Source organism: Melanaphis sacchari, unplaced genomic scaffold, assembly GCF_002803265.2.
Source record: "Melanaphis sacchari strain LSU unplaced genomic scaffold, SCAv2.0 Contig0_pilon_pilon, whole genome shotgun sequence".
NCBI lineage: Eukaryota > Metazoa > Arthropoda > Insecta > Hemiptera > Aphididae > Melanaphis > Melanaphis sacchari.
In genome coordinates this window covers 3,328,389-3,355,679 of record NW_020270366.1, presented here as the reverse complement: position 1 = coordinate 3,355,679, position 27,291 = coordinate 3,328,389, and the positions used below count along the sequence as shown (strand labels likewise).

At 25.8% G+C, this 27,291-nt stretch overlaps 1 protein-coding gene across 1 annotated transcript; it reads left to right on the top strand.

The window, feature by feature from the left end:
• Positions 1 to 5,229: 5,229 nt before the first annotated feature.
• Positions 5,230 to 26,994, top strand: LOC112597365 (dynein heavy chain 7, axonemal). The gene is made up of 42 exons (XM_025343391.1): positions 5,230 to 5,247; positions 5,578 to 6,097; positions 6,156 to 6,359; positions 6,435 to 6,724; positions 6,792 to 6,914; positions 6,995 to 7,148; positions 7,208 to 7,871; positions 7,930 to 8,045; positions 8,103 to 8,381; positions 8,459 to 8,689; positions 8,787 to 8,952; positions 9,010 to 9,155; positions 9,496 to 9,744; positions 10,044 to 10,376; positions 10,462 to 10,641; positions 10,703 to 10,834; positions 10,892 to 11,320; positions 11,379 to 11,827; positions 11,911 to 12,058; positions 12,125 to 12,337; positions 12,411 to 12,725; positions 12,786 to 12,902; positions 14,530 to 14,670; positions 14,999 to 15,157; positions 15,443 to 15,672; positions 15,738 to 16,714; positions 16,776 to 17,004; positions 17,108 to 17,261; positions 17,339 to 17,472; positions 17,571 to 17,762; positions 17,842 to 18,247; positions 18,314 to 18,496; positions 19,588 to 19,771; positions 19,840 to 19,991; positions 21,112 to 21,261; positions 21,472 to 21,623; positions 21,699 to 22,078; positions 22,160 to 22,326; positions 24,448 to 24,682; positions 24,997 to 25,148; positions 25,212 to 25,349; positions 26,471 to 26,994. The coding sequence occupies exons 2-42, from the start codon at positions 5,696 to 5,698 to the stop codon at positions 26,822 to 26,824; spliced, it is 10,209 nt and encodes a 3,402-aa protein (XP_025199176.1). The 5' UTR covers positions 5,230 to 5,247; positions 5,578 to 5,695; the 3' UTR covers positions 26,825 to 26,994.
• Positions 26,995 to 27,291: the final 297 nt, after the last annotated feature.

Below are 27,291 nucleotides of genomic sequence, written 5' to 3'. Positions count from 1 at the left end.
TTTTAAGCTGTATATTATGTTAGGGTTATTAAACAAATTATAATTAATGCTATTTAAGATATTTAGTAATTATTTTACATGGGTATATATTAATAAAATATTAAAAAATATTGAATTAACTGTTTGGTTTTGAAGTTGTTTTTAATTTATCCCGTCATAAACCAAGCTTCATGGGGTTAGAATTAATCAAACTTTTTTTTATTCCTACATGTAGTTTATTTTATTATTTGATATAAATTTGATTTTATTTAATAAAAAAAGATTAAAATTACTTTAATTGTTATTTGTTCTTATTTTTTTTATTAATATGGTATGTAAGTGTTTATAATGGGAGATCTCTTTACTCCGTCATTCCAATGACTACTATATATATATTATATATACATATGTTATCAATTTAGTATATTGTTAATTTTTTATAACAGATTGCTGAATGAAGAATTATGTTAAAAAAAAAAAAATAATAATAATTTATTGGTCAATACCGACGGAGATACATTAGTATGTGCTGTAAATAGAATCGTGGAATTAATATTATACAATTATTCTAAATACCTATATAACAAATTACAATATTACTAGAAAATATTAAATAAAATTAGATGTGATGTCGAAAAGTTTCAAATACCAAAGATTATTATTTTTTAATTATATCTGATAAAATAATAAAAATTATTAAAGAGAAATCGTTTTTTTTGTTTATTTTAATACTCAATTTTGTCAAAATTAGAACTTATAACACTCAAATAAAAAAAAAAAAAAATTGATACATTTTTGATATTTTTAAATAGCTGTAAGAAAATTCTTATAAAGAAGAATCTTAAGAAGAGTCGTGTACTAAAATTAGAACTTTTTAACAAAGAAAAAATATTTTTATCAACAATTTTATAATAATAATAAAACCAAGAAAATATAACTAAATAGCATAAAATTATTCGAAATATTTTGTAAATTTAATTGTGCTGATAACAATAAATTTCAATAAATTACAATAAACTTTGACGACTAATAATTTTTAAATCGTAACAAAATAAAAAAAAATGGTTAAGGATATATTATTATTACCTATACTTACATTTAAATTTTCAGCAATACTCTATATCACAATTTGATTTTGAAACGCTCATAAATAATAAGTGTGGCTTAATACTATTTTTTTAAGTTTTAGTAGGGCAAACTTATGAGTATACGTCTTGTATTAAATTCTTAAGCTTTAGATATTAAACACTGACATGCTTATAAAATAAATTTAAAAATTTAAAATCTTTTTAAATAGTTTAAAAGCACCGAAAAATGTTTGAAAATTATCTTATGTTTAGGATATGCTAATATAAATATTAAGAGAAAAATTTGAGTCTTTACGAATTTATGAATTCCATTTAAATAATAAAAAGGAATTTGTCTTAAAAGTAGGGATTAAGTAAATATTCTCGGTTTTTAGTATTTTGAAAATTAATCAGAATTACTTTTGTTTCCTCAACAGCTAAGTTAGATCAAATTTGCTATCAAAAATTACCCTTTACATTGATGATTTAAACATTACTTATTGACTATTATTGCTTTAAAGGGCAATGATAGACAAAAAATTAAAAAAAATTAATAGTTTTCTTAACAAACACAATTTTTTATAATTATTGGTTGTACGCAGGAATGTTATTTGAAAGCAATGAAAGAGGCTGTCGTAGCATACTCATTACATGATGTATATGCGGTACATAATAAATTACCTGTACTAGATACTCCATTGCGAAAAGAACTTCGAAAGGATAGTGCGTCATGGAAGAAGTCAATGGGACGTGCTGCGTTGTTCCTTCGAGATAATTTGCATCAAGCCAATCCTTTGATAGCTGAAATGATCAAAATTTGGCACAAGAATTTTGAGTACGTCTGTATAAAATGAGTTATTAATAATAACCGTTTAAGATTATATAGCGTTTATAATAGTTATTTATTAACGTTTAGTATTAAAAAATCGTTAATGTTTAATGTTATTAAATAAAAAAATCATTAATTATAAATGCATACAATAGGTATATATAAAAATATAAATAAATATACATCTACAATATGTAAGTATCTATACTGTTATTATACAATTATAGACTAAAGTAAAAATATCAACATATTTTTTTTGAGAACAAATAAATTTAGGTATCGAATTAGTGTTAATTACATAATTTTAAATTAATTTGTACATTTATTATTAACAGGCCAACCCAAGTATTTGATTATGCAGAAATGGCGGCTAGAGGTATTTTAAAATACACTTTGCCCGAATATATGGTTCATGTACGGAAATGCATTGCTGATGCCAGTGTTTTTATGAGAATTAAATGGTTCGATAGTGTACAACAATTATTTCAACAAGTAAATCTTAACTCTAAAAATAGGTACCCACTACCTACTGTACTCAAGTATTCATATTTAAATTTAACCAATGTGTCTTACCTAGTATGTACTTTAGTGTATTGGTGCATTATATAAATAAGTAGTAAATACGAGTACACTTCTATACTGAATATTAAAATGATTACCTGAGCTTAATGTATTTAGTACTAAATAGTGTTTTGTTTAATTTATGTTTACTCCATACACTTTAAATGGTTTATTTGTGGTTTAAAATGTAAGTGTTAAACTTTAAACTGTTGGATGTAATATATAATTCCAACTACATACTATATACTTAATTATTGATGCGTTAGGACTTATTTTATTGAACATCAATCATTAACGATTCATATAATACTTAGTACTTAATAATAAATTATAAAATATAATGATATTATAATGATACTATAAACGCCATAAATTATCAAATAAAAAAATTACAACTTATTATAAACAGTTAGGTTAGATTAATTTTTATAATATAATTTGATTTTACAGTTCACTCTAACATTTCTTCTTTCAGTTTTAGCAAAAATATTTATCACTTAATTCATATCAATTATATTTGGTTAATAATTATTATTTATTAACATTATCAATAAAATTATAGTAAAATAGCAATTAACATTAATTTTAGAATATTCTGAAATATTCGCCGAAAGGGTGTTATCGCCAACGTTACGTTAATATACCAACTATTAAAATCTAAATTAACATGAAAAAACCCAAGCTTCCCCAAATTGCGCCTATGGACATTTTTTAAACTCTTAAAAGATGAAATGCACTATAGAAGTATTTAAGTATAATAATATATTACGTACGTAGGTTATTTGTATCACTTATTAGGTACTGTTGCATGTACTGCTATCGTGGCGTTTTGATGTGTTCAGTTATTCGCTGCTTTACACTTGCACTTCCGTGTTTTACATTTCTGTGCACACGTACATCAGTTTTAATTCTGACTACCATAATTGATAGGGACTAAAAAAGACCGCTTTTCAAATTTTTTCAGTTTAAACTAATTTATAATTTGCAAAATAATATTTCTAGAATTCGATAATGTGACGACACAAACAAAAATTTCATTTCGAGAGACAGCACGGAAATGATCGAATTTGAATAAAAAAAACAAAGATTTAAAATCAATTTATTTGTGTAAAAAAGTGTAAAACAGGGAAATGCAAGTGCAAAGCACCATAACAGTACGTGTGATAATAAAAAAGATACATAAATTGTATATTAAAATTTAAAAAAATATTATATTTTTTTTTTTTTTATACAGATTTTAAGTTTCAACAATAATAGTTATATGCCTGTAGTTAGTTTTTACTGTGGGGGAGTTTCAAAAAGTTAATTATGCACAACAAAAATACATTCGTATTATTTAAAATCCTACAAAAGTAGTATCTATAATATGTTTTCAAAAAATAATAATTAAAATTGAAAATTACAAATGGAGTTCAAAGTAGCTTATATTTGAAACAGGTTTTAATGGTTTTACAATATTACGCACACTTTTAATTATTTTATTGACGTCGTTATCACATTTTGAGCCATCGTGATTCATCTTCAACTTAGAGGATGGTTTAGGATCGAATATATTACTTTTAACAGTTATTACTTTTTTTGTTGACTTATATGAATCGAATTTTTGAATAATTAAGAAAAACTAATAAAAAACAGCGGTATTAACGTATATTATGTAAACGGGATATTTTCAAAACATCAATTTGAAATTTTTATTGTGTTTATGTAAAGTGTTTATGTTAATAATTTTGTACATAATACATTTTTAGAATATTTTGACTATTTTTGAGCTATTTATAGACTCGCTTGCCTACTTTTTTTAATATTATTATACATCATTTTTATTTTATTTTTATTAATTTGTCAGTGTACTATTTTGATTGACATTGAAAGTAATTTATAATATCAATCTAAATATTTTGTTGTTAACTAAGTAACATCAATATTACTTATACTAAGTTATAAATACTGAAAAATATTATATCAATATTTTTTTCTAGACCAAGCTTAGTCGTTTTATTCCAAAGAAAGATAACATAAAAAAACAAACTTCATTTTATAATTGTGTTGCATATATTATGAAAGTAAAATATCAAGAGTATGTATATAAAATAATGGAAGAATTTACTGATGTTATGTGCAACCCTAAAGTATAAAATTAATTTTATTTTAGTTATATATAGTTAACTATTTTATTAATTTTTGATTTAGACTAATCCTGGATTTGTAACAGATTTAATATACAGAAATTCGATGTTACAATTTTATCCTACTTTCAGAAAAATTCGGGATTTTATTATGTCTATTTATGATCAAATCAGGGAAATGGTTATGAATTTGGAACGCCTTGAACATAGATTATATAAGGATTATCCTTATACCAACAAAATTTTACAAGTATATTTTAAATTTAAAAAGATTTAAGTACAGTTTTAACTATATTATGTTTCTTAAAATATAGGTTAATATAGATATGAATATAGTAAATAAACATCGTAAAAGATTAACTTTGGTTTTGGATGATTATTGGGTATTACCAGAATTAGTTATACACGATTTAGATGAACATCTTTATTTAATTAATGGACAAGCTCAAGATGAAATCGATAAATTTCTATCTACTGAACACACAATTGAAGAGTATAAGAAATATGTTATTAAGTATCATACAATTTCTTTAGATATTCCAGTCGATGTAAGTACAGAAATAGAAGTTGGCATCTTTGAAGTACATCGCAATGATACGATAAAGGCTTTATGTAAGCAAGCAGAAAAATTGAAAAATATGATAGTCAGTCGAATGACAAGTACTTATTTAGCAATAGGAAAAAAGTAATTTTAATAATATTCATTGTTTACAATTGTATATATTAATCTAAGTGAATAAAGGAATGTATTTGTTTTTTCTATGATATATTTTTCATACTCTTTTGGGTTAATAGAGTGTTTTCAAATTGCAGATACTTGGTCTTATTAATTGGACATTTTTTTTATTTTCTCAGAAGTTAGCTATTTTCTTTTGAGCTCAGAATCGTTTTTGAGCATAATGATAATTTATCTTTAGATAATTAAAAATTATTATTATGTTTAGATCATTATTTTACAATTTAATATAAAATATCATTTGTAACATTTTACTGAAGTATGTTTCTATTATTTTAGATTAAATGAAGAATATGCAACTTTACAAACCGTAGCCCTTACTCCACCTAAAAATACTAGAGAGCTTGTGAATTTAAAAAAATATATAAAGGAAGTTAAAAATAATATAATTCCCGAAATGGAAGAACGGGCTAAAGTGGTGTTATCTTATGAATTATTTTTATCAGATTACACTCTATTAACGGGTGTGGAATTAAAACAAAATGGAAAGACTTTTCAGTGGGTAGAACTTATTAATTTTGTTTTTACGGAAAATACAAAAATGATTGAACAAAAAACAAAACAATTACAAGATTTCTTATTAAATCGCATCTATAAATTTAAAATTGAACTGGAAAATTATCAAAATCAAGTTGCTGAATTCAAACAATTTGGAAACGTAGAACTGTTATCTGTATACTTGGAAAAAGCAAATAGTTTAGACGATAAGTTAAATAGTGCTTTAAGTACCATAGATGGATTTAACGAAGAAGAAAAACATTTTGGATGGAAAGAAAGTTCATATCCTCTACGGAAAACAGTTAAGTTATTTATATATTAATTTGTAAATTATTGTTTAATATAATTTTGTTATTAAGGTGGCAGAAGCTTTAGCTCCATATAAAAAACTTTATGATAATTGTTCAGAGTTTTTAGAGAATTATGATAAATGGATGAATGCTAAAATATGTACTTATGATCCAGAACAAATCGAACAAGATGTCACTCTGTATTACCGTAACATTGTAAAATTAGAACGTACTTTTGTGGATTGTCCTGCACCTTTAGCGATTGCTATAGCAGTAATTAAAAATATTTTCTGTATTTTTTAAATGAAATTGCGAACTAGTATATACAAAAATATATATTTTTAATAGGTAAAACAATCTGTTGAAGCATTTAAAGAACATATTGCAGTAGTTCTGACGTTAGGAAATCTAGGTTTAAAAGATCGTCATTGGGAAAAAATATCTGAAATAATTGGATTTCCCTTGCATCCTAACCAAAATCTTACATTAGCAAAAATTATGGATTATAACTTGGATGAATTTGTTCCGAAATTTGAAGTAGTCAGCGATGGTGCATCCAAAGAAACAGCTTTAGAAAAAAAATTGCACGCAATGGAAGAAGAATGGAAAGACTTAAACTTTACTTTAATGCCACATAGGTTAATTGATTTATTTTTGATTATGGTTGTTTCAACAAATATTGCTATCGATACTTTATATTTTTAGAGATTCAGGTACATATATATTATCCGGTGTAGACGATGTGCAACTGTTGCTTGATGATCATATACTAAAAACTACAACCATGAAAAATTCACCATTCATAAAACCATTTGAAGAAAATATTAAGTAAATTGTTTTTTTTATAAATATTTTTGAATTGCTTACTTAAAATATAATTTTTTTTTATTTATCACCATTTTAATTAGAAATTGGGAATCGAAATTACATCTCTTAAATGATATATTAGATTATTGGATTAAAGTCCAAATTACTTGGATGTATTTAGAGCCTATATTTTCTTCACCAGACATACAAACTCAAATGCCTGAAGAATCCAGGAGATTTAATGTTGTCGATAAAGTATTTATAATTTTCGATAATAAAACATTTTATTTATTTATTAAATATTATAATTTTAGGTTTGGAGAGATCTGATTAAAGAAGCACAAAAAATAAAAAAAGTTATATTGTCTATAAATATTGATAAAATTTTAGACAAACTAAAGAAAAACAATAGCTTATTAGAGTTGATTCAAAAAGGTCTTAATGATTATTTAGAAAAGAAACGATTATACTTCTCGAGATTTTTTTTTTTATCTAATGATGAACTTCTTGAAATTCTATCTGAAACTAAAGATCCGACGAGAGTACAACCACATTTAAAAAAATGTTTCGAAGGGATTGCCAAGTTAAAATTTACCGTTGATCAAGATGTTATTTGTATGATATCTAGTGAAGAAGAAATTATCCATTTATCTATGGTTGTGGACACTGCAAGAGCTAGAGGTCAAGTTGAAAAATGGCTTGTAGATCTAGAAATATCTATGAAATTGACTGTACGTGAAGTAATCGAAAAAGCGTTAGTTGCATATAAAAATACTTTAAGGCAAGAATGGGTCATTCAATGGCCTGGACAAGCTGTCCTAGCTGTTTCTTGCACACATTGGACATCTGAAGTCACACAAGCTATTTTACGCTATCCTCGAGGTTTACCTCGATATTTGATGAAGTGCAATGATCAAATAGACAAAATAGTCAAATTAGTTCGAGGCGTTTTATCTGTACAAACTCGTTTAACTTTAGGTTAGATTTTAAACTAAATAAATAAGAGAATTAAGTATTTATTAAATTTAATTTAAAGGAGCATTAGTTGTAATGGATGTTCACGCAAAAGATGTTGTGGAAGATATGGTTAGAAAAGATGTCCATAAGACAAATGATTTTAATTGGCTATGTCAATTACGATATTATTGGATAGTAAGAATACAATAAATTTACAAAAAAAATTATTAATAAATAACGGTAAATATTTAGGAAGACAATTTGGACGCATTTATGATTAACGCTTCTTTAAGATATGGTTACGAATATCTTGGTAATTCTCCAAGACTAGTAATTACTCCACTTACTGATCGTTGTTATCGTACTTTATTTTGTGCTTTACACTTAAATTTGGGTGGTGCGCCGGAAGGACCAGCTGGTACCGGAAAAACAGAGACTACTAAAGATTTAGCTAAAGCAGTATCCAAACAATGTGTCGTATTTAATTGTTCTGATAGCATGGATTACATTGGTTTAGGGAAGTTTTTTAAAGTAAGATTAAGAAATATAGAATGAAATAGATTTGTTAATAGGACATTAACAAATTGTATGATTGTTATTTTGTTAAGGGTTTGTTGTCTTGTGGTGCCTGGGCATGTTTTGATGAATTCAATCGTATTGAATTAGAAGTACTATCGGTTGTTGCTCAACAAATATTAACCATTCAACGTGGCATACAAGCAAATCTATCTAGAATACATTTTGAAGGTTCTTCGTTAATATTAGATAAAACTTGTGCTGTATTTATTACCATGAACCCTGGATATGCTGGACGTTCAGAATTGCCTGATAATTTAAAAGTAGGTACCAAAATATATTAATTAATTGGGTCACGAATAGATAATTTTTTTAAATTTTAGATGACTTATTTTTAATAACAAAAAATAATTTTTAAAGGCGTTATTTCGTCCAGTAGCTATGATGGTACCAGATTATGCACTCATATCTGAAATTGTTTTATACTCTCAAGGATTTAATTTAGCCCGGTCATTATCTGTGAAAATAGTGGCGACTTATAAACTGTGCTCTGAACAGCTTTCATCACAGAATCATTACGATTATGGTTAGTATAATTGATGGACTACAGTTAATCAAATTTTTAAAATAAATTTAACCTCAGGAATGAGAGCTGTGAAAACAGTTTTAACAGCAGCTGGTAATTTAAAACTAAAGTATCCAGAAGAAGACGAAAACATACTTATTTTGCGGTCTATCAATGATGTTAACTTACCAAAATTTCTTGGACACGATATTCCTCTTTTTAAAGTAAAAAATAAAATGTATTTTAAGTGTATAAATTAATTATTATAATATAATGAAATATTTGGTATACGAATATAGGGATGATTCTTTTATGAAAGACTAAACAAAACTTAAAAATAATAACAGTAAATTTTTTTTTTTTTTCAAAAAAGTTGTTTTACTTTAAATGAATCATCTTGTATATATATATATATTCATGATCCTTTTTTAAGTTTTTGAGATTTAAATATTTTAACTATACTGACATAAATTATTATAAAGTAATATGTTTTATGATCAAACAATTCTTTCTGAATTATTCTAGTTTAAACGTAAATAAATTATGGTTACAATTTATTTTCAGGGATTAGTATCAGATTTATTCCCTGGTATTGCACTACCACAACCAGACTATGAAATATTAAATACGTGTATTGAAGAATCATGTACAAAATTAAATCTTCAGTGTACATCATACTTCTTAGAGAAAATACAACAAATTTACGAAATGATGATTGTAAGGCATGGTTTTATGATAGTAGGGCTGCCATTTAGTGGCAAAACCTCAGCATATAGGGCACTTGCAGGTGCATTAGAAATTATTGAAGAAAAGGTACATTAATTAATTATGTAGAATCTAAAATATATTTATGAGTTCCCTATTTCTATTTGAACATAGAAATATTATGTTTAAGAACTTAAATTTATATTACTTATAAAATTAGTAATTAAGTAAATAGGATACCATAATTAATAATCCTAAATTTTTAATTATGTTTTTTAAATAAGGAAAATAATTAATTAGCTTAAAACTTATATATGTAACTTCGTTATTATTTCTATACCACTGCTTAAAATTTATAAGTAGCTTTTATAGTGAATTTATTAGATTAACAATTTTTTTTTTATTAGAAATTAATGGATGAACATAAAGTTGAAATTATGGTTATTAATCCAAAGTCGATAACTTTGGGTCAGTTGTATGGTCAATTTGATATGATATCACATGAGTGGTTTGATGGTATTATAGCTGTTGGATTCAGACAGTTTGCTTCATCTGAAAACTTGAATAGAAAATGGCTGTTGTTTGATGGTCCAGTTGATGCGATATGGATCGAAAGTATGAATACAGTACTCGATGATAATAAAAAGCTTTGCCTTATATCTGGTGAAATCATTCAACTTGCTAATACGACTAATTTGATATTTGAACCAATGGATTTAGATGTAGCATCTCCGGCAACGGTAAACATTTTGATCACGCAATAAATTCAATATGTTAAGTTTTAATCGTTCTCCAAAAATACAGTTAACGTAATTTTTTTAATAGGTATCTAGATGTGGAATGATTTTAATGGAACCATCTGCATTAGGTTGGGAATGTTTAGTGCAATCGTGGATTAAACAATTATCATCAAACATAACTTCTCATTATAAACAAATGTTGCAATCTCTTATTTTGAGATTTAGTTATCCAATTTTATATTTTATAAGGCGATGCAGTATTACAGTAATACTTAAAACAAATAATTATCATTTGTATTTATAGTTTATATTATGATTTTGTTTAGGAAGTTTTTCCCTCTAATGATTCAAATCTTATTAGATCATTAACAAATATTTGTGAAACATTTATGGATTTATATAGTAGTGAAGAACACATTAAGACAGTTTCACAATCTGATCTTAGAGCTCAGCTTGAAGTAATTTTAAATTACATCTATAAATTTTTAATAAAATAAAAAAATTATATTTTTCAGGGTATATTTTTTTTTTCGTGTATTTGGTCAATGGGAGCAACTCTTGATGCACAAAGTCGAGCCAAATTTAATATTTTGTTTCGTGCATTATTAGAAAACAAATTTCCTAATAAAGTTATCCGATATTTCAAACTACCTATAGAATTATGTTCTTCTCCAAAAAAATCTTACATCAATTTTCCACCCAAAGAATATTCAGTCTTCGATTATAGATATATTTTAGAGAGTCAAGGAAAAGGGGAATGGAAATTGTGGTCAGATTATGTAACAGAAGCACCACCTATACCTCAAGGTATACCTTTCAATGATATTTTAGTACCAACAATTGATGTAATTAGACATCAAGCGATTATGTCAATGTTAATTACACATCATTTACCAATGATGACTGTAGGAAAAACTGGAACTGGAAAGTCAACATACACCATGGTAATAAATACATTAAAAAATATATTCTTAAATATTGTATATTTATATATTATTTCAGAATTACTTATTTAAAAAAATTGACAAGACCATATATCAGTCATCATTTATTAATTTCTCAGCGCACACATCAGCTAATTTGACACAAGATATAATTATGAATAAATTGATTAAAAGAAGACGAGGGATATTTGGTCCTCCAGTCGGTACAAAATGTATTATCTTTATTGATGACATTAGCATGCCTCAAAAAGAATATTATGGGGCTCAGCCACCCATTGAACTTTTAAGACAATTCTTAGATAAATTTCCTTGGTATGATCGTAATGAGCTTTTACCAATGACTCTTCAAGATGTATTATTAATTTGTGCTATGAGTCCACCATCAGCAGGAAATTCAGTCTCTCCAAGATTTAGTCGACATTTTAATATCGTTGTTATTAATGAGTTTGACGACCCTACAATGGTATCAATATTTAGTAAAATACTCTTATGGCACTTAGATACAAGGTTTGGAAGTTAAGAATATCAATAAAATTAAAATTGAATGATTAAAATAATTGTTTCATATTATCATTTTATTTTTGTATTAGAGGTTTTAGCAGAGAATTTGATTCATGCATGCATCAATTAGTTAATTCAACATTGGAACTTCATAAAAAAAGTATCATCCATCTACTTCCGACGCCTTCTAAATCGCATTATTTATTCAATTTGAGAGATTTTTCAAAAGTTATACAGGTTTAATATTTTAACTACCTATTAATAAAAATAGTTTGAGATAAATAACATAAATATTATTTTAAGGGAGTTATGTTTTCTGTTCCTGAAACAATTGAAGATGCTATTGCTATGAAACGACTCTGGATTCATGAAATTCTTAGAGTATATTATGATCGATTGGTAGATGACTCCGACTGTTCGTGGTTTTTTAATAACCTAAGTGCAGTTTGTAAAGAGATTTTAAATGAGAATATTAATGATATTTTCAGTCATTTAATTAATGGTCCAAATGAAACTGTAAATTTAATCTTAAATTAATCAATAAATAAATGAATTAAAAATAAACCTAAAATATATTTTTAAATTATAGATTGGTCAAAATGAATTACGACAGTTAATTTACTGTGATTTTTCCAATCCTAAAGCTGATACTAGAAATTATATGGAAGTACACAATTTAAATAATCTTCGATTAATCGTAGAAGGATACTTAAATGAATTTAATAATATGAGCAAGAAACCCATGCATCTAGTTTTATTTAGATTTGCTATTGAACATCTTTCGAGGATTTGTCGAATTCTCAAACAACCTCGAGGCCATGCTTTACTAGTTGGTTTGGGAGGATCAGGCCGACAGTCATTAACAAGGCTTGCTGCTCATATATCAGAATATGATTTGTATCAGGTACAAAAATGTAAATAATTTTTTTTTTTAATTTAATAATAATATGTTTATTGAATTCAGGTACAAATGACCCGTCTATATGGAACTATTGAATGGCAAGAAGACTTGAAAACCATACTTGGACGTGCAGTATCTAGTTTAGACCAGCATGTTGTATTTTTATTCAACGACTCGGAGGTAAATTGTACTTATATTTAATTATTTATTTATTTCATTTAAATTCATATACCTACATATTACTCATGAGTACTAGGCCCCACTGAGAAGACTGAAATTATGAAAAATCATAATTTTCATTACAATATTAAATTATTAAAGCAATGAATAGTAATGCTAATGCACAATATGAATAATTGAAGGTTAAGAAGTTTACCACAATTATACAATTATACCCATTTTCCGTAGTGTGAAGTTATGAGTGAGATAGAGAGATCGATCAAGTAAGAATTCCACAAAGTTTAGTTCAGCTTCCTTAGAGAAGAAAAGGAGGTTTTACATTTTTGGAACTTTGGGGTACATGGTCCATAGTAATCGCAAGTAGGTACATTTAGTACCACCGATGTTCACATTTACCAGTCGCCATTACAGGGGGATAAATATCGTGGCTTGAACGATTCTCCTACCGGCTACCTAGCGCCATTATTACTGCGAGAGGCGTACAATCCGGTGATTAAAGCCTTACGCTCTTAGTTTTGAATCGCGATGCTTAATACAACATATCCGGTGACCATTTAATATTTTATAAACAATATACCGTCAAATCAAGTCAGTTCACGCTACCGTTTAACGTGTTATTAAACGTTGTCTATAAATAGTAGACATTTTTTAAACTGGTAGTTTTAAATTTTTTCTAGTTTTATTTCTCTATAAATATCAACCTGAATTTTTCGTTCAATTTCAAAGCTTGAATATTTAATTCAAGATCTTACACAAGTTGTTCTTTTAACTATACAAAAATATTTAAAAATATTTAAAAATATAAACAACATTAATGTTTATAATCATTTCAATTATGAATTTCGGAAAAATGTGTAAATTGTTTTGCAGTTTAAAATTTATAAAATGCTCATATTTTATAGCTTAGGTTTGAATTTTTATTACAAGTTTGATCATATGTAATTTATAATGAAAATAAAAAAATCTAAAAATATGTAAGTATGCATAATTCTTTTTTATAGATATTTTAATTTAAAATTTGGACACATATTTAACTAATATTTACTAATGGTCAATGATTTGTTTAAATTTAAAAAAGTTATTTTTAAGAATTTAAAAGTTTACATACATTGTAAATTTTACTTTATGCAATAACATTTTAAATACATATAGATTAATTTATAGAAAATGCTTATTTATTATGTTAACTTATTACACCATTTTACGGTAAAGTAGTATTGATTCAAAAGTAAATAATAGTGATTTAATATTGTTTAAGTATAATAATTGTAATAATTAAAAAATATTAATATTTTTAAACGCCATGTTTTCATCAAAAATTTAATCAATCTATCATAATCTTAATAGTAAAATAAATTAATTTAGTAGTAATATTAAATAATATAATATCATAAAACATATATTTTTTAATTTGGTTGATTTAGATCTTTGCTGAAATTGTTCTTCATTTTTAAATATAAAATGATATTTAATTGAATTTAAATATTAAATACATCCACTAAAAGTAATCAACTCTGAACTTGACACTATTACTATAAACTATAAAGTAGAACGAAACCCACTTAATCGACTTTTTATTAGTAGTTTTGAATTTATTTTTACAAAAATATAGTTTTTATTTGCTTAGATTAAAATGGAAAGTATGGTAGAAGACATAAATAATTTATTAAATTCAGGGGAAGTACCAAACTTGTATACAACAGATGAAAAGATAGAATTGTGTGATAAAATCCTTATTATAGATAAGCAGCGTGACAAATCTATACAGGTACATCAGTACATTACTATCTTTGAATTTAGTGGCTACTATTCTTATTATAAAAGTAGTAATGAGAATATTTTTAAAGATCTATCCACAACATTTAGACCATCTTATTTTTAGCTACTAAAATCAATAATAATTAATAATTTAAAAATATTCAGAACTAACTATTCAAATTTTAGCAGTCAAAATTGAAATTCTTCAACTCAATAATCAATATTATAAGTATTGCGAAAGCATCACTCAAATTATAGGATAGTAGCTGCCACTGTTTGAATATTAAATGTTTAAATGTTTTATTTTTTTAAATACTAAATATGATTATTTTTATTAGACTGATGGCAGTATGTCAGCTGTATTTAACTATTTTATTCAAATTGTGAAAGAACAACTACATGTAGTATTAGCATTCAGTCCAATTGGAAACGATTTTCGTACAAGAATAAGAAAGTTTCCATCATTAGTGCAATGTTGTACAATTAATTGGTTTCAAGTAAACATTTTATTTCAATAATATTGTAACACATAATACTGTAGTCTATAATAACTAATAAGTATTATATTTTATAATTATTGAATATTATGAATAATATTCTATTAATATTATTTCATATTTATCTTTTTTAAATTGTCTTTGCAATATATAAATATATAAATTAATTAAATTTTTTTAAATAAAAAAAAAAAAATTTATTTTATTTTTATTTTTATTTAGATTTTGATTATTTGTTCTTTACTCTATTGCTAGGTTAAATTATTAAATTACGTTTATTTATAGAATTGGCCATCAGATGCTTTGTTAGCTGTAGCAACAAATTTCTTAGATGCGATTGATTTAACTGAACATGAACGAAATGTTTGTGTTACTATGTGTCAAAAATTTCATTTATCGTCTCAAATTTTATCCTTGGAATTTGAAGTTAGAACACAACGTAAGACGTATGTTACACCTACGTTATATTTAGAATTAATGTCCACTTTTAAAGATCTATTAGGAAAAAAAAGACAGTAAGTTTTATTTATTTTGAATGTTGATGTTAATTGTTTATGATATCAAAAATAACTTTTACTAGAGAAATTTTGATGTCAAAACGTCGATATGAAGTAGGTTTAGAAAAATTACAAACTGCTGCTGATGATATATCAATAATGCAAGAAGAATTAAAAGATTTGCAACCAAAAATTATGGTCGCAGCAGCAGAAGTCAAAGTTATAATGCAAAAAGTTGAAAAAGAAAACCAAGAAATTTCCAAAGTGAAACAAATCATTAAAAAAGACGAAGAAGAAGCTCAGGAAACAGCAGAGGAAGCGCAAAAGATCAAAGACGAGTGTGATGCTCACATGGAAGCTGCGAGACCTGCGTTAAATATTGCTTTAGCAGCACTAAATACCTTGACACCAAATGACATAACTTTTGTAAAATCTATGAAAAATCCACCAAGACCAGTCAAATTAACCATGGAAGCTGTTTGCATCATTAAAGACGTGAAACCTGAAAAAATCATGGATCCAACCACTGGAAAAACATCAGATGATTATTGGGTAGCATCAAAAAAACTGCTAAATGACCTTAAATTTCTAGAGCATTTAATTAATTTTGATAAAGATAATATTCCACCAAAAATAATGAAAGTTCTCAATGAAAAATATATAAATAACCCGGAATTCGACCCGGAAAAAATAAAATATGCATCGGTAGCTGCCGAAGGATTATGTAAATGGGTAAGGGCTATGTCAAGTTATGATATCGTAGCAAAAGAAGTTGCACCAAAAAAATTAGCTCTTGCAGAAGCCGAGACAGTATATAATAATGCTATGAGTGCACTAAATAATAAACGTGAACAACTTACTGAAGTTGAAAAAAAAATGAAAGCTGTTCAAGATGATCTTGAAGAAAATGAAAAAAAAATGAAAGCATTTCAAGATGAAGCTAATTCAGTACAAACGAAACTTCAGCGAGCTGAAGAGTTAATTGGTGGTTTAGGTGGTGAAAAACAACGATGGGGACTTATGGCGATAGATCTTGGAAAGTCATATTTAAATCTTACAGGTTAATAAGAGAATTTATAAAATAATTGCTTTTGAAAAATTGTAATTTAACTTATTTTTAGGAAATATATTATTAAGTTCTGGTATCATTGCATACTTGGGTCCATTTACAATGGATTTTCGAAATAAACAAATTAAGGAATGGGTTCAAGAAATTATAAATAATGATATAGTATGTGCTAAAAATTTTCAACTAAGTACTGTATTAGGTAATCCAGTTGACATTAGAGCATGGAACATAGCTGGACTACCTACAGACTCATTCTCGACAGATAATGGAATCATTGTCTTGTAAGTTAATTACTTATTAAAAATTGTTACAAATAAAGTATGTACTATAATTTATAATAATTGTTAATTGTATTTTTATTAATAGTTAATTGTTTTACCGTAGAAATTCTAGACGATCAGCACTTATGATTGATCCTCAATGCCAAGCAAATAAATGGATAAAAAATATGGAGGCAGATAATTCATTAAGTATTATACGTTTCGCTACTCCAAATTATATAAAAATATTAGAACATGCTATAACCAATGGAACTCCAGTAATGATATATTTGAAAACAAATAATACTATTAAAATAGTTACATATCTGTCGTAATAACACAAAAATTAAAACAGGTATTGTTGGAAAATGTTTATGAAGAATTAGATCCTGTTTTAGATCCTGTGTTATTATCTCAAGTGTTTATAAGTGGAGGTACATATTGCTTAAAATTAGGAGAAACAATCATTGAGTTTAATGATCGATTCAGGTAATAACATCTATCTTTATTAACTTTTTATCATCGAAATAATATATAAAGTATTAATATATATATATATATAACGTTATTATAATGATTACATTTAGGTTTTACATTACAACAAAGCTTAGAAATCCTCATTACTTGCCAGATATATCAGTTAAAGTAGTTCTTTTAAATTTTATGATAACTCCAATTGGCCTTGAAGATCAATTATTAGGTGTAGTTGTTGCTAAAGATAGACCTGATTTAGAAGCAGAAAAAAATCAACTTATTATACAAGGAGCTGAAAATTCCAAGTAAAAAAAAATAAATAATTTTAATATTCCACATGCAATGATGACAAATTAATAAGCATTGTGTTTTTGCCGTTTGTAGATCATTAAAAGATATAGAAGATAAGATTTTGCAAGTTTTAAGTTCTTCTGAGGGTAATATTTTAGAAGACGAAGAAGCTGTTAACATATTAAGTTCGTCAAAAATTCTTGCTAATGAAATCGAAGTTAAACAATCTAAAGCCAAAATTACTGAACGAACTATTGATAAAACAAGACATCAATACAAAACTGTTGCTACTTATTCTACAACACTGTTTTTCATAATTGATTCATTAACTAACATTGATCCGATGTATCAATATTCATTAACATGGTTTATAAACTTATTTATAATGGCTGTAGAAAATAGTCCAAAACATGAAAAAATTGAAGAACGTACAAAATCACTTATAAATTATTTCACTTATTCATTATACATTAATATATGCAGAAGCTTATTCGAAAAAGTTATTGTTCAATTATATTTTTAAATTGAATACTATTTAAAATAATTAATTAATTATATTTTATAGGATAAACTTCTATTTTCATTAATCATGGCTGTTAGGCTATCGACAGAAATCAATCCAGAGGAGTGGCTTTTTTTTTTGACAGGAGGTATAAACTTAGATAATCAAATGATAAATAAAATTAGTTGGCTACAAGATATAAGCTGGGATGAACTTTGCAGACTTGATAAACTACCAAAATTTAAAGTATGTATAGAATTTCAGACTTATTATTAAACACTGTTTTCTAGTCAAATAGTCTAAACCCATTCTATAAATTTACTAAAAATTATTTTACTTAATATATTGCTAAATAAATACCAATACCTATTCTCTGTGTATATTATTATTTGTCTTTTGAAATATTTGTTTATTCTCTACATATTTTTTTTTTTTTAATTGAACAGTAAGTCATAACATCACAGTATAACACTGTGAATTGTGAATACAAATAGGTAAAATAACAATACTAACGACACAAACAAACTACTATTATAAATATAAAACAAATTTTTCATTTCAGACAACAAAAAATAAAAATATTTTAAATAAATAAATAGGTAGGAACTAGCTAATAACAATAAATGACTAAATCCCAGGATTAGGGACTAATCCCAGATCACCGGGAATAGTTGTACTAGTTACTAACTGTTATTTATAGAATCATATAAATCGTAATAACAGTTTTATCATTATATAAAAAACAGCATCCAATCGTCTAATGAGTAATAAGTAATAACCAATTTCCTTAATTTATTAATTACTAATGATAACGATTGTCGATAAGCAATAACCAGCTAGTATGGTATACCTAATATTTAACAGATAATAATTAGACTATCGTTACCATTCTTTTAATTTTGTTTTTAAAGTTTGTTATATCTGTAGACTGTGATATATCTAATATAATATATTATATCATCTCTTATTTCAATACTTAGTTTATTTATTATTGAATTACTATATTAACTTCTCCCTTAACTGAAATAAATATTATAAAACTTATTGAAACTTATAAAATTTATTTTTATTTAATTTAACAAATTATATTTTAGTAATAATGTTTTCTGAAATTTATTCGTTTATATACTACATTAATAAATTTGCCTAATTAGAAGATAAAAACCCAAGTGTTTATTTGGAGAAAATCAGTTTTTTTTAATATTACATTTTATATTGAGTAAAAACTGTTGGGATTTCAGCTTATTTAATCATTTTAATCAATTTGCATTAGTTTAAATTTTATTTTCAAAATACGAGATATGGTCATTTTTTAATCTTAAATTCCAAAATTAAAGCATATAAGAGCTGATTTTGAGAATAATGAAGAGAAATGGAAACAAATTTATGATTCGCCTGAACCTCATTTGGTTAATTTTCCGGAACCTTGGAACACGGATTTGAATTATTTTCAAAAATGTATAATACTACGTATCATTAGATATGATAAAATATTACCTGCAATTCAAAACTTTATATCAAGTACTTATATAGAACCTTAATAATTTATATAAAATATATAAATATATACTTTTTATTTTTATTTATAGATGAATCAATTTTGGAAAGTAAATTTGTTGAACCACCGGCGTTTGATTTAGCTGCATCTTTTGAAAGTTCAAATTGTGTAACTCCTTTAATATTTATACTAACTCCTGGCGCTGATCCTACAACAATGTTAATTAAATATGCTGAAAAAATGGTAAATTTAATTGAGTACAATGATTGTTTTAAAATCGGTGTTGGTGAGTTGCGGCCCAGTCCCAAAATAACGTACGAGTTGCGGGCTGGGTTTATGAGAGGTACCTACGAATTGCGGTCATACAATAATGTATATTACATATTTATAGTTATGTATATATAACTTAGGTAATGATAATTTCTCGGCCACAACTCATCTGTAGCTAAGATATTGTCGGGCCGCAACTAACCTATACCTAAAATATTACCGGGCCGCAATTCACCGGTCATCAACACTGGAAACGACAAGTCTAGCCGCAATTCACCCTCAACCTTTAAAATAAACCTTATAAATATGGTATAAAATTAACAAAAATAAAGAAAAGTAGGTAACAGCTCTGTAGCTTTGCTATAGAGTTGATAGGTGTTTTTCATTATTAAGTAAACCACTGTAATAGAGTGTTAAATTTGAATTCAATGATAAATCATTTGCATACAAAAAACGATTCTGAGTGGAGACGATTTGTCAGTTTAAACTCTAAATTATCAGATATATTTAATATTTATATTGCTATTATTACCTATAGTTTATTATATTATTAATAATACAGTATAGATATAAAATAGGTAATAAATAGCTAAAAATTAAACCAAATCGAATAAAAGTATCTATGTATAGTTAACTATATAATATGTGTAAAAATTTCAAATTTTTAAATTATATTAAAATAACTTAAACTTCAAATGTTCATAAAAAAATTACACTTTTATATTTTTTAGATACTTCTATTTAAGGTTTAAAACTAACATTTAATGAAATTTAAATTAGAAAATAATTTATACATTTTCAAGACAAAAAAAATTGAAAATTTTAAATCCCACCCCAAAAAAAAATAAATACATTCCTATCAGGAAATGTATTGAAGCTGAAGATTGAATTATTTTTAAAAAATGGTGATAAATTAAAATAGTTCCAAAAACCAAAGACATAACTTAAAAAAATAATTTTTAAAATACTCATCATTATTTACTATGAATTTTTATCGTTCCACTTAGAATCTTTGTTCTTGGTATTACAGGTATTTAATTCAATATTCTGAATTTTATACACTTTTCAAAATATAAGTGGTTTTTATTTTCAGGGCTTTGGATATCGTTTAACATCATTGTCTTTAGGTCAGGGTCAGGGTCCTATAGCTTCTAGATTAATTGAAGAAGCAACAAGAACTGGCAATTGGGTATTGTTGCAAAATTGTCATTTAGCTAAAAGTTGGATGCCGGAACTTGAAAAAGTTAGTCTATTCATCTATTTTTATTTGAAATATATAATTTTATCGTCTATAATTTCAATGTTATGTCATATTGAAATAACTTACGAGTTTATGAATTTATTTATTTATGAGATACAAATAATAGTAGTAATAGTTGAATATTTTGACTCATCTAATAAATTATAATCACAGTTAATTATTTTAATCTCACCAATTATACCTATGATTTAGATCTGTGAAAGTTTTTCGGTTGAACACACTAATTCTGAGTTTAGACTCTGGTTAACATCTTACCCTGTGGAATATTTTTCTGTGTCTATACTTCAAAATAGTGTTAAGATGACTAATGAACCACCAAAAGGACTTCGGGCTAATATATATAGGTATTCCTAGATATATTTAGATACGTTTTTTAATAATTATGTTATCTAAATCATTATTTAATATGTATTTTCTAGGTCATTTACTAGTGACCCGATTACAAATGAAGAATTTTTCGAGGGCTGTAAACTGCAAAGCGTTAATTTTAAGAAACTGGTTTTTAGTTTGTGCTTCTTTCATGCTTTGGTTCAAGAACGTCGCAATTACGGTCCAATCGGATGGAATAGACTATACGAATTTAATGAAACTGATCTTAGAATCAGTGTTGTACAATTACAAAATTTTCTTAACGAATATCCTAATGTCCAGTTTGATGCCCTGCGTTATCTTACTGGTGAATGCAACTACGGTGGACGTGTAACAGACGACTGGGATCGTCGTTGTTTGACCACATGTCTACACAAATTTTACACTAAATCGGTTATTAAAACAAATAATTTTAAATTTGATAAGACTGGTAAGATAATTAATAAATATGAAAAAAATTTTATTATTGTTATGCATATTAATTGTTACCTGTGCACTTTTACTATTCTAGGAGTTTATTTTTGTCCTGATTTAAAAGAATACGATCAAATCTTAGAACATATTCAAGGATTTCCGTTAGTCACAAAACCTGAAATTTTTGGTCTACATGAAAATGCTGATCTCATTAGAGAACGTCAAGAAAGCGAATTACTTCTTAATTCCGTTCTTAAGACAGAAGTAAATTAATTAATAGTCAATAATTTAATTAATGTAAGATCAATTATAACATTTATTTTTAAAAATAATTTGAATTGCGACAAAGGACCGAACTGTAAGTATGAATAACATTTCTAACTATTAAGCTATAGAATTGTTTATTTAATCATAACGAAAAGTAAATCAATACATATTATATTAATTGAATTATAAGTGTAGTCAGTATCGGGTATAGATAATATTTTTAACCATTTATCATAATTATTAAGGGGATGTCGGTGTACTGTTTGTTTTTATCTTCAAAAACTCTCTCTGGCCCACATGGCCACATGTAACAGACAAAACGCATTTACGTAGAATTATTTTTTTAATAAAATAGTAATAGTATAATAGTAAAAATATATATTACAAAAATCATAAAGGATAATATTTTTGAAGGTTTAACGTATCGGTTTCATATTTTATTATTATTTGACTTGGTATTCAACTTTAAAAATAAAAAAATATTAATTTAAATGATATTTAAAATTGTTTTTAAATAATATTTAGACAAATCCATAGATCATACCTTCAAAAATATTATTCTCTATAATTTTTGTTATGGGCGATTTTACTCTAAAATTACTCCAAAACATCAAAAAAATAATTCTGCGTAAATGCGTTTTGTCTTGTTATACTTGGATCAGAGAGAGAAAACAAACAATACGCTGAAATCCTCTTAACTACATAGTGTTTTTTCTAACTATTATATTACCTACCTATTTAATTTTATTATGCTGCTATTATATCTTAGGATTTATGGGAAAAATGTAGTAACGTAAGTATTATCTATGTACTTAATTAATAATTTTAAACTAAAATATTTTACATTAAGCACACAACTGATCTGCCTAATAATTTAGGAGCACCATATTTATGAAAATTAAAATTGGAACAAATGAATTTGCCTTGATTTAAACAAAATAAATAAATATATTTTGGAGATAATACTGTAATAAGTGACTTTATATTACACGTTGTAGGTATAGGTACATACCTACATAAATAGTAATTGGTAGGTACCTACGCTATGATTATCGTTAATAATATTGTTCATCACTCGACGTTTGTCATGAAAAATTACTGTTTATAATTTATAAATTGATAGTGACTTGGGTTTAAAATTTCAATATTTGAATGAAATGGTGTACAATGTACACTGAACTATTTCTGTGTTGTTTGAAATGTGGTTTTGTATTGATTTTCCATTTATGCTCATACTTGGATTAGTTGGATTAGTTATGATGATAATAATTAAATTTTAATATAGGTAACAGATAATATCTGATGACTGGATAAAACGAGACTACTTACTACCTAGTCTTAATAGTATCTACTAAAAACGGGATAATCCCGTTTTAAACAAAACTTTAAGTCTGAGTAATTAATAAGTTATATTAGTAATAATTAATAACTAATAACTAATAACTATAATCTACAATATTATATATTTTATAAGTAGGTATTATATTTTCCTACCTAAATACTTTATTATATTTTTATAATTATTACAATAACAATTATCTATCTATTATTGTTTTTTTTGTCAGCGTCGACAACAGTTATCCTACGGGAAAAAATAATATAAAAAATATTCTTAAATCAGACATATTTCAAAAATAAGGATCGGTAACATGTTGGATGCCGATCGTATGGCATCTGAACTATTTGACTATGTTTAAAGCTTATTATTTTCTCACAAATGTAATTTTTTATTTTTTTTATTGATTTTTTTGTGCACTTCTGCACGAAACCCAGCTATCAAGCTACCTAACCGGTTCCACTATGGCAAAACTGTATGACTTAATTAATGTACCAGTAATGTTAATAACAAAAACAATTTTAAATTCCACCAGTTTTACGTGGTGCCTCGTGGAGATTGCTATAATACATTTTCTATTATTAACAATGTGTTACGCGATAAATAAAATGGCTCATTAAATGTTTAAATAGATTATTAAAATTACTATTTTTAAAAACGTACCACTACAGAATATTATTCTGTACCTAGTAGGTACCACCTTGTAAATAAAACCTCAAACAAGAATAATTGATAACATTTTTATATCTATACTCTATACTTATAAGTTTTGTGAAATTTAGGATTCGAAAACTACCGGCGCCAAAGGAGTATCCTCTGAAGATCTGATTTTAACATTTTCCATGGATATACTTAATAAATTGCCAAACAAATTTGACATAACACTTGCTCTAGAAAAATATCCTACCACTTATAATCAGTCAATGAATACAGTTCTGGTGCAGGAAATGGGTCGGTTTAATAAACTATTAGACGTCATTAAATTTAGCTTGACAAACTTACAAAGGAGTGTAAAAGGTACTATTGAACTTGATATTGACAATACTACCTATTTAATTTCAATTACCTATTGAATGAATTTATTTTTTTTAAATTATATTTATCTATTATTTTTGTTAAAAAAAGTGTTTTAGAATAGGAATCAATTTAAAACAAAATAAATCTATGATTTCTTGTTTAATATTTAAAAATATTTAGTCATTAATCAAAATATTATATCTTCTATTTAGGTAATTCAATGTCAATTGGTAATCAATAATATTTCACCTAGCATTAATATTTACAAAAAATTCTTAGTTTTTATTAAGTATATAACATTATTTTATGTCTAGGATTAATTTTAATGTCTAATGAACTAGAAGAAGTTTATCATAGTATTTTAATAAGCAAAATTCCAGTAGTTTGGGCTAACAGTTCGTATCCATCACTAAAACCATTGGGAAGTTACATTAAAGATTTTTTGCAGCGAATAGCATTTTTACAGGTAAGTCAATTTAATGATTATATTATTTATTTATTTGAAAATTAAAAATTTAATCTATTTTAGAAATGGTACGTTCAAGGTATTCCAAATTCATTTTGGATTTCTGGTTTCTATTTTACACAGGCATTTTTGACTGGATCTCAACAAAATTTTGCAAGAAAGTTCCAAATACCTATAGATTTATTGACCTTTGATTATAAGGTAAACAACACACTTTTAAACATATCAGACAATATATCTTAGTCAGAATTTTATATTTTAAGAACAGTTACCTATATCTAAACAGCCAACATATAAATACACCATTTTCTGTAATCAATTATAGAATGGTTATTTTGTTACAAGTTCAAAAATAATTTGTTATACTTGATACAAAATATATACTTTTTAGTTCTTTATCCTTATTTTATTTTTAAAAAAAATTAATCATTTTAGTGATTTCATCTATCAGCTATAGAAATAACATGAGGCAAATTAAAAATATTGTTTTGTAAGATTTAAAAGAAAAAACAATCAATTTATTCTAAATTTTGTGTCCTTCCATTGACTAAAACCGATAAATTTATTTACTTTGTAAAATGTAAACTACATAGTTGTAAAGATAATAAGAATTCATTCTTGAAAATATAACACTTGATGTGTTAGCCACACCCATTTTTGCTGCTGTGCACAGAAATCTGTCCTCTAAGGTAATTCTTATTTGACTGTAGAATGTGATTAAATAACTAAATACTTTAAATTGGTACTTGATAGTGCAGTAAACTAGATTACTAGTGGTGAGTATAAGTTAATTTTTATTATTAATTATATTGTGAATGTGGAGTAATAATATAGACCAGAGATGGGCAACTCAAAGTAACTAGCGGGCCGCAGTGCATAGGAGAAAGCAAAAAAAAAACAAAAGGTTCTTCAAATTTACTAACATTTATTTTTTATCTTTATTTATTTATATTTACAATTATTATTTAATGTGATACTCGAGGATGAGGTTTTTCAATAGACAATTTAGTAAAATCCACTTATATTTCTGTAGTTGAAACTCTTAGTAAATGTCCCAAGGTTTCATCTGTTAAACGATTTAATAATTTAGTTTCGGTTTAAAATTAGAAAAGTTTATATCCACATTTTATCAAAAAATGTAATAAAATAAAATAAAATACAGATAAGCGCTAAAATTATATGAAGTAACTTGAAAATGTAGCATGGGCCAGATAAAAAAAGTACGCGGGCCGCCAGTTGCCCATCCCTGATATAGACTATCACTTCCTGCTTTAAGTACTGGTAGTATTGTTTTTACACTTTAATTAAAATTATGTTTCTAGATAATGGACAGAAAAATGATAGTAAATTCAGCTCCAGAAAATGGTGTTTATGTTTATGGACTATTTTTGGATGGAGCAAGATGGAGTAATAAAAAATCAAGTCTCAAAGAGTCAAAATCAAAACAACTATACTACAAAATGCCCATAATTCATATGATACCAATTAAAAAAGAACATTTAAAATTTGACACTGTTTATTTGTGTCCAATGTACAAAACAGCTGAAAGAAAAGGCACATTATCTACAACAGGACATTCAACTAACTTCGTTATTGCTTTATCAATACCAACAATCAAGCAACCAGAACACTGGATAATGAGAGGAGTTGCTCTTTTATGTCAACTATCTCAATAAATTTGTCAATAACCATAAGCTCATAAATTATTGTTATTACATATCTTAGATTAAACAATGATGTATGATTAAATTTGTCTGTATCCACTTTTTAAAGTAGAAAAAATTGCTTGGATTTTCAACTTTGAAGGTAATTTGTGGTAACAAATTGAATTTAGTTTGTACTTTTTTTTTTTTTTTTTTTTGGGGGGGGGGGAGATCAAAATTAAAAATCTTTGAACATTATAAGATTATGAGTAAGATGAAATATAAGTTAAAATTTTAGTAACATTATTAATACAATTGTTTAGTAATGTTTGTTACCAACAATTTATTCTGTTATCACTCAGAATCGTTTTTAGTTGTGTACCTATTATAATTTATCGTTGAGATCATATAAAATAAGATAAAAATGTGAACAATATTAGATATTATGACTGATAAGTGACACAATTATTTTAAAATAATATTTTACATTTTAACAATTA

What these genes read in the sequence shown, in the direction of transcription:
- LOC112597365 (XM_025343391.1), top strand. Translation starts at nt 5,696, where the DNA reads ATGGAAGAACGGGCTAAAGTGGTGTTATCTTATGAATTATTTTTATCA. An exon ending in GTTTAGGGAAGTTTTTTAAA is followed by an intron (nt 8,382 to 8,458) that starts GTAAGATTAAGA and finishes TATTTTGTTAAG; the next exon opens with GGTTTGTTGTCTTGTGGTGC. An exon ending in TAAGGCGATGCAGTATTACA is followed by an intron (nt 10,642 to 10,702) that starts GTAATACTTAAA and finishes GATTTTGTTTAG; the next exon opens with GAAGTTTTTCCCTCTAATGA.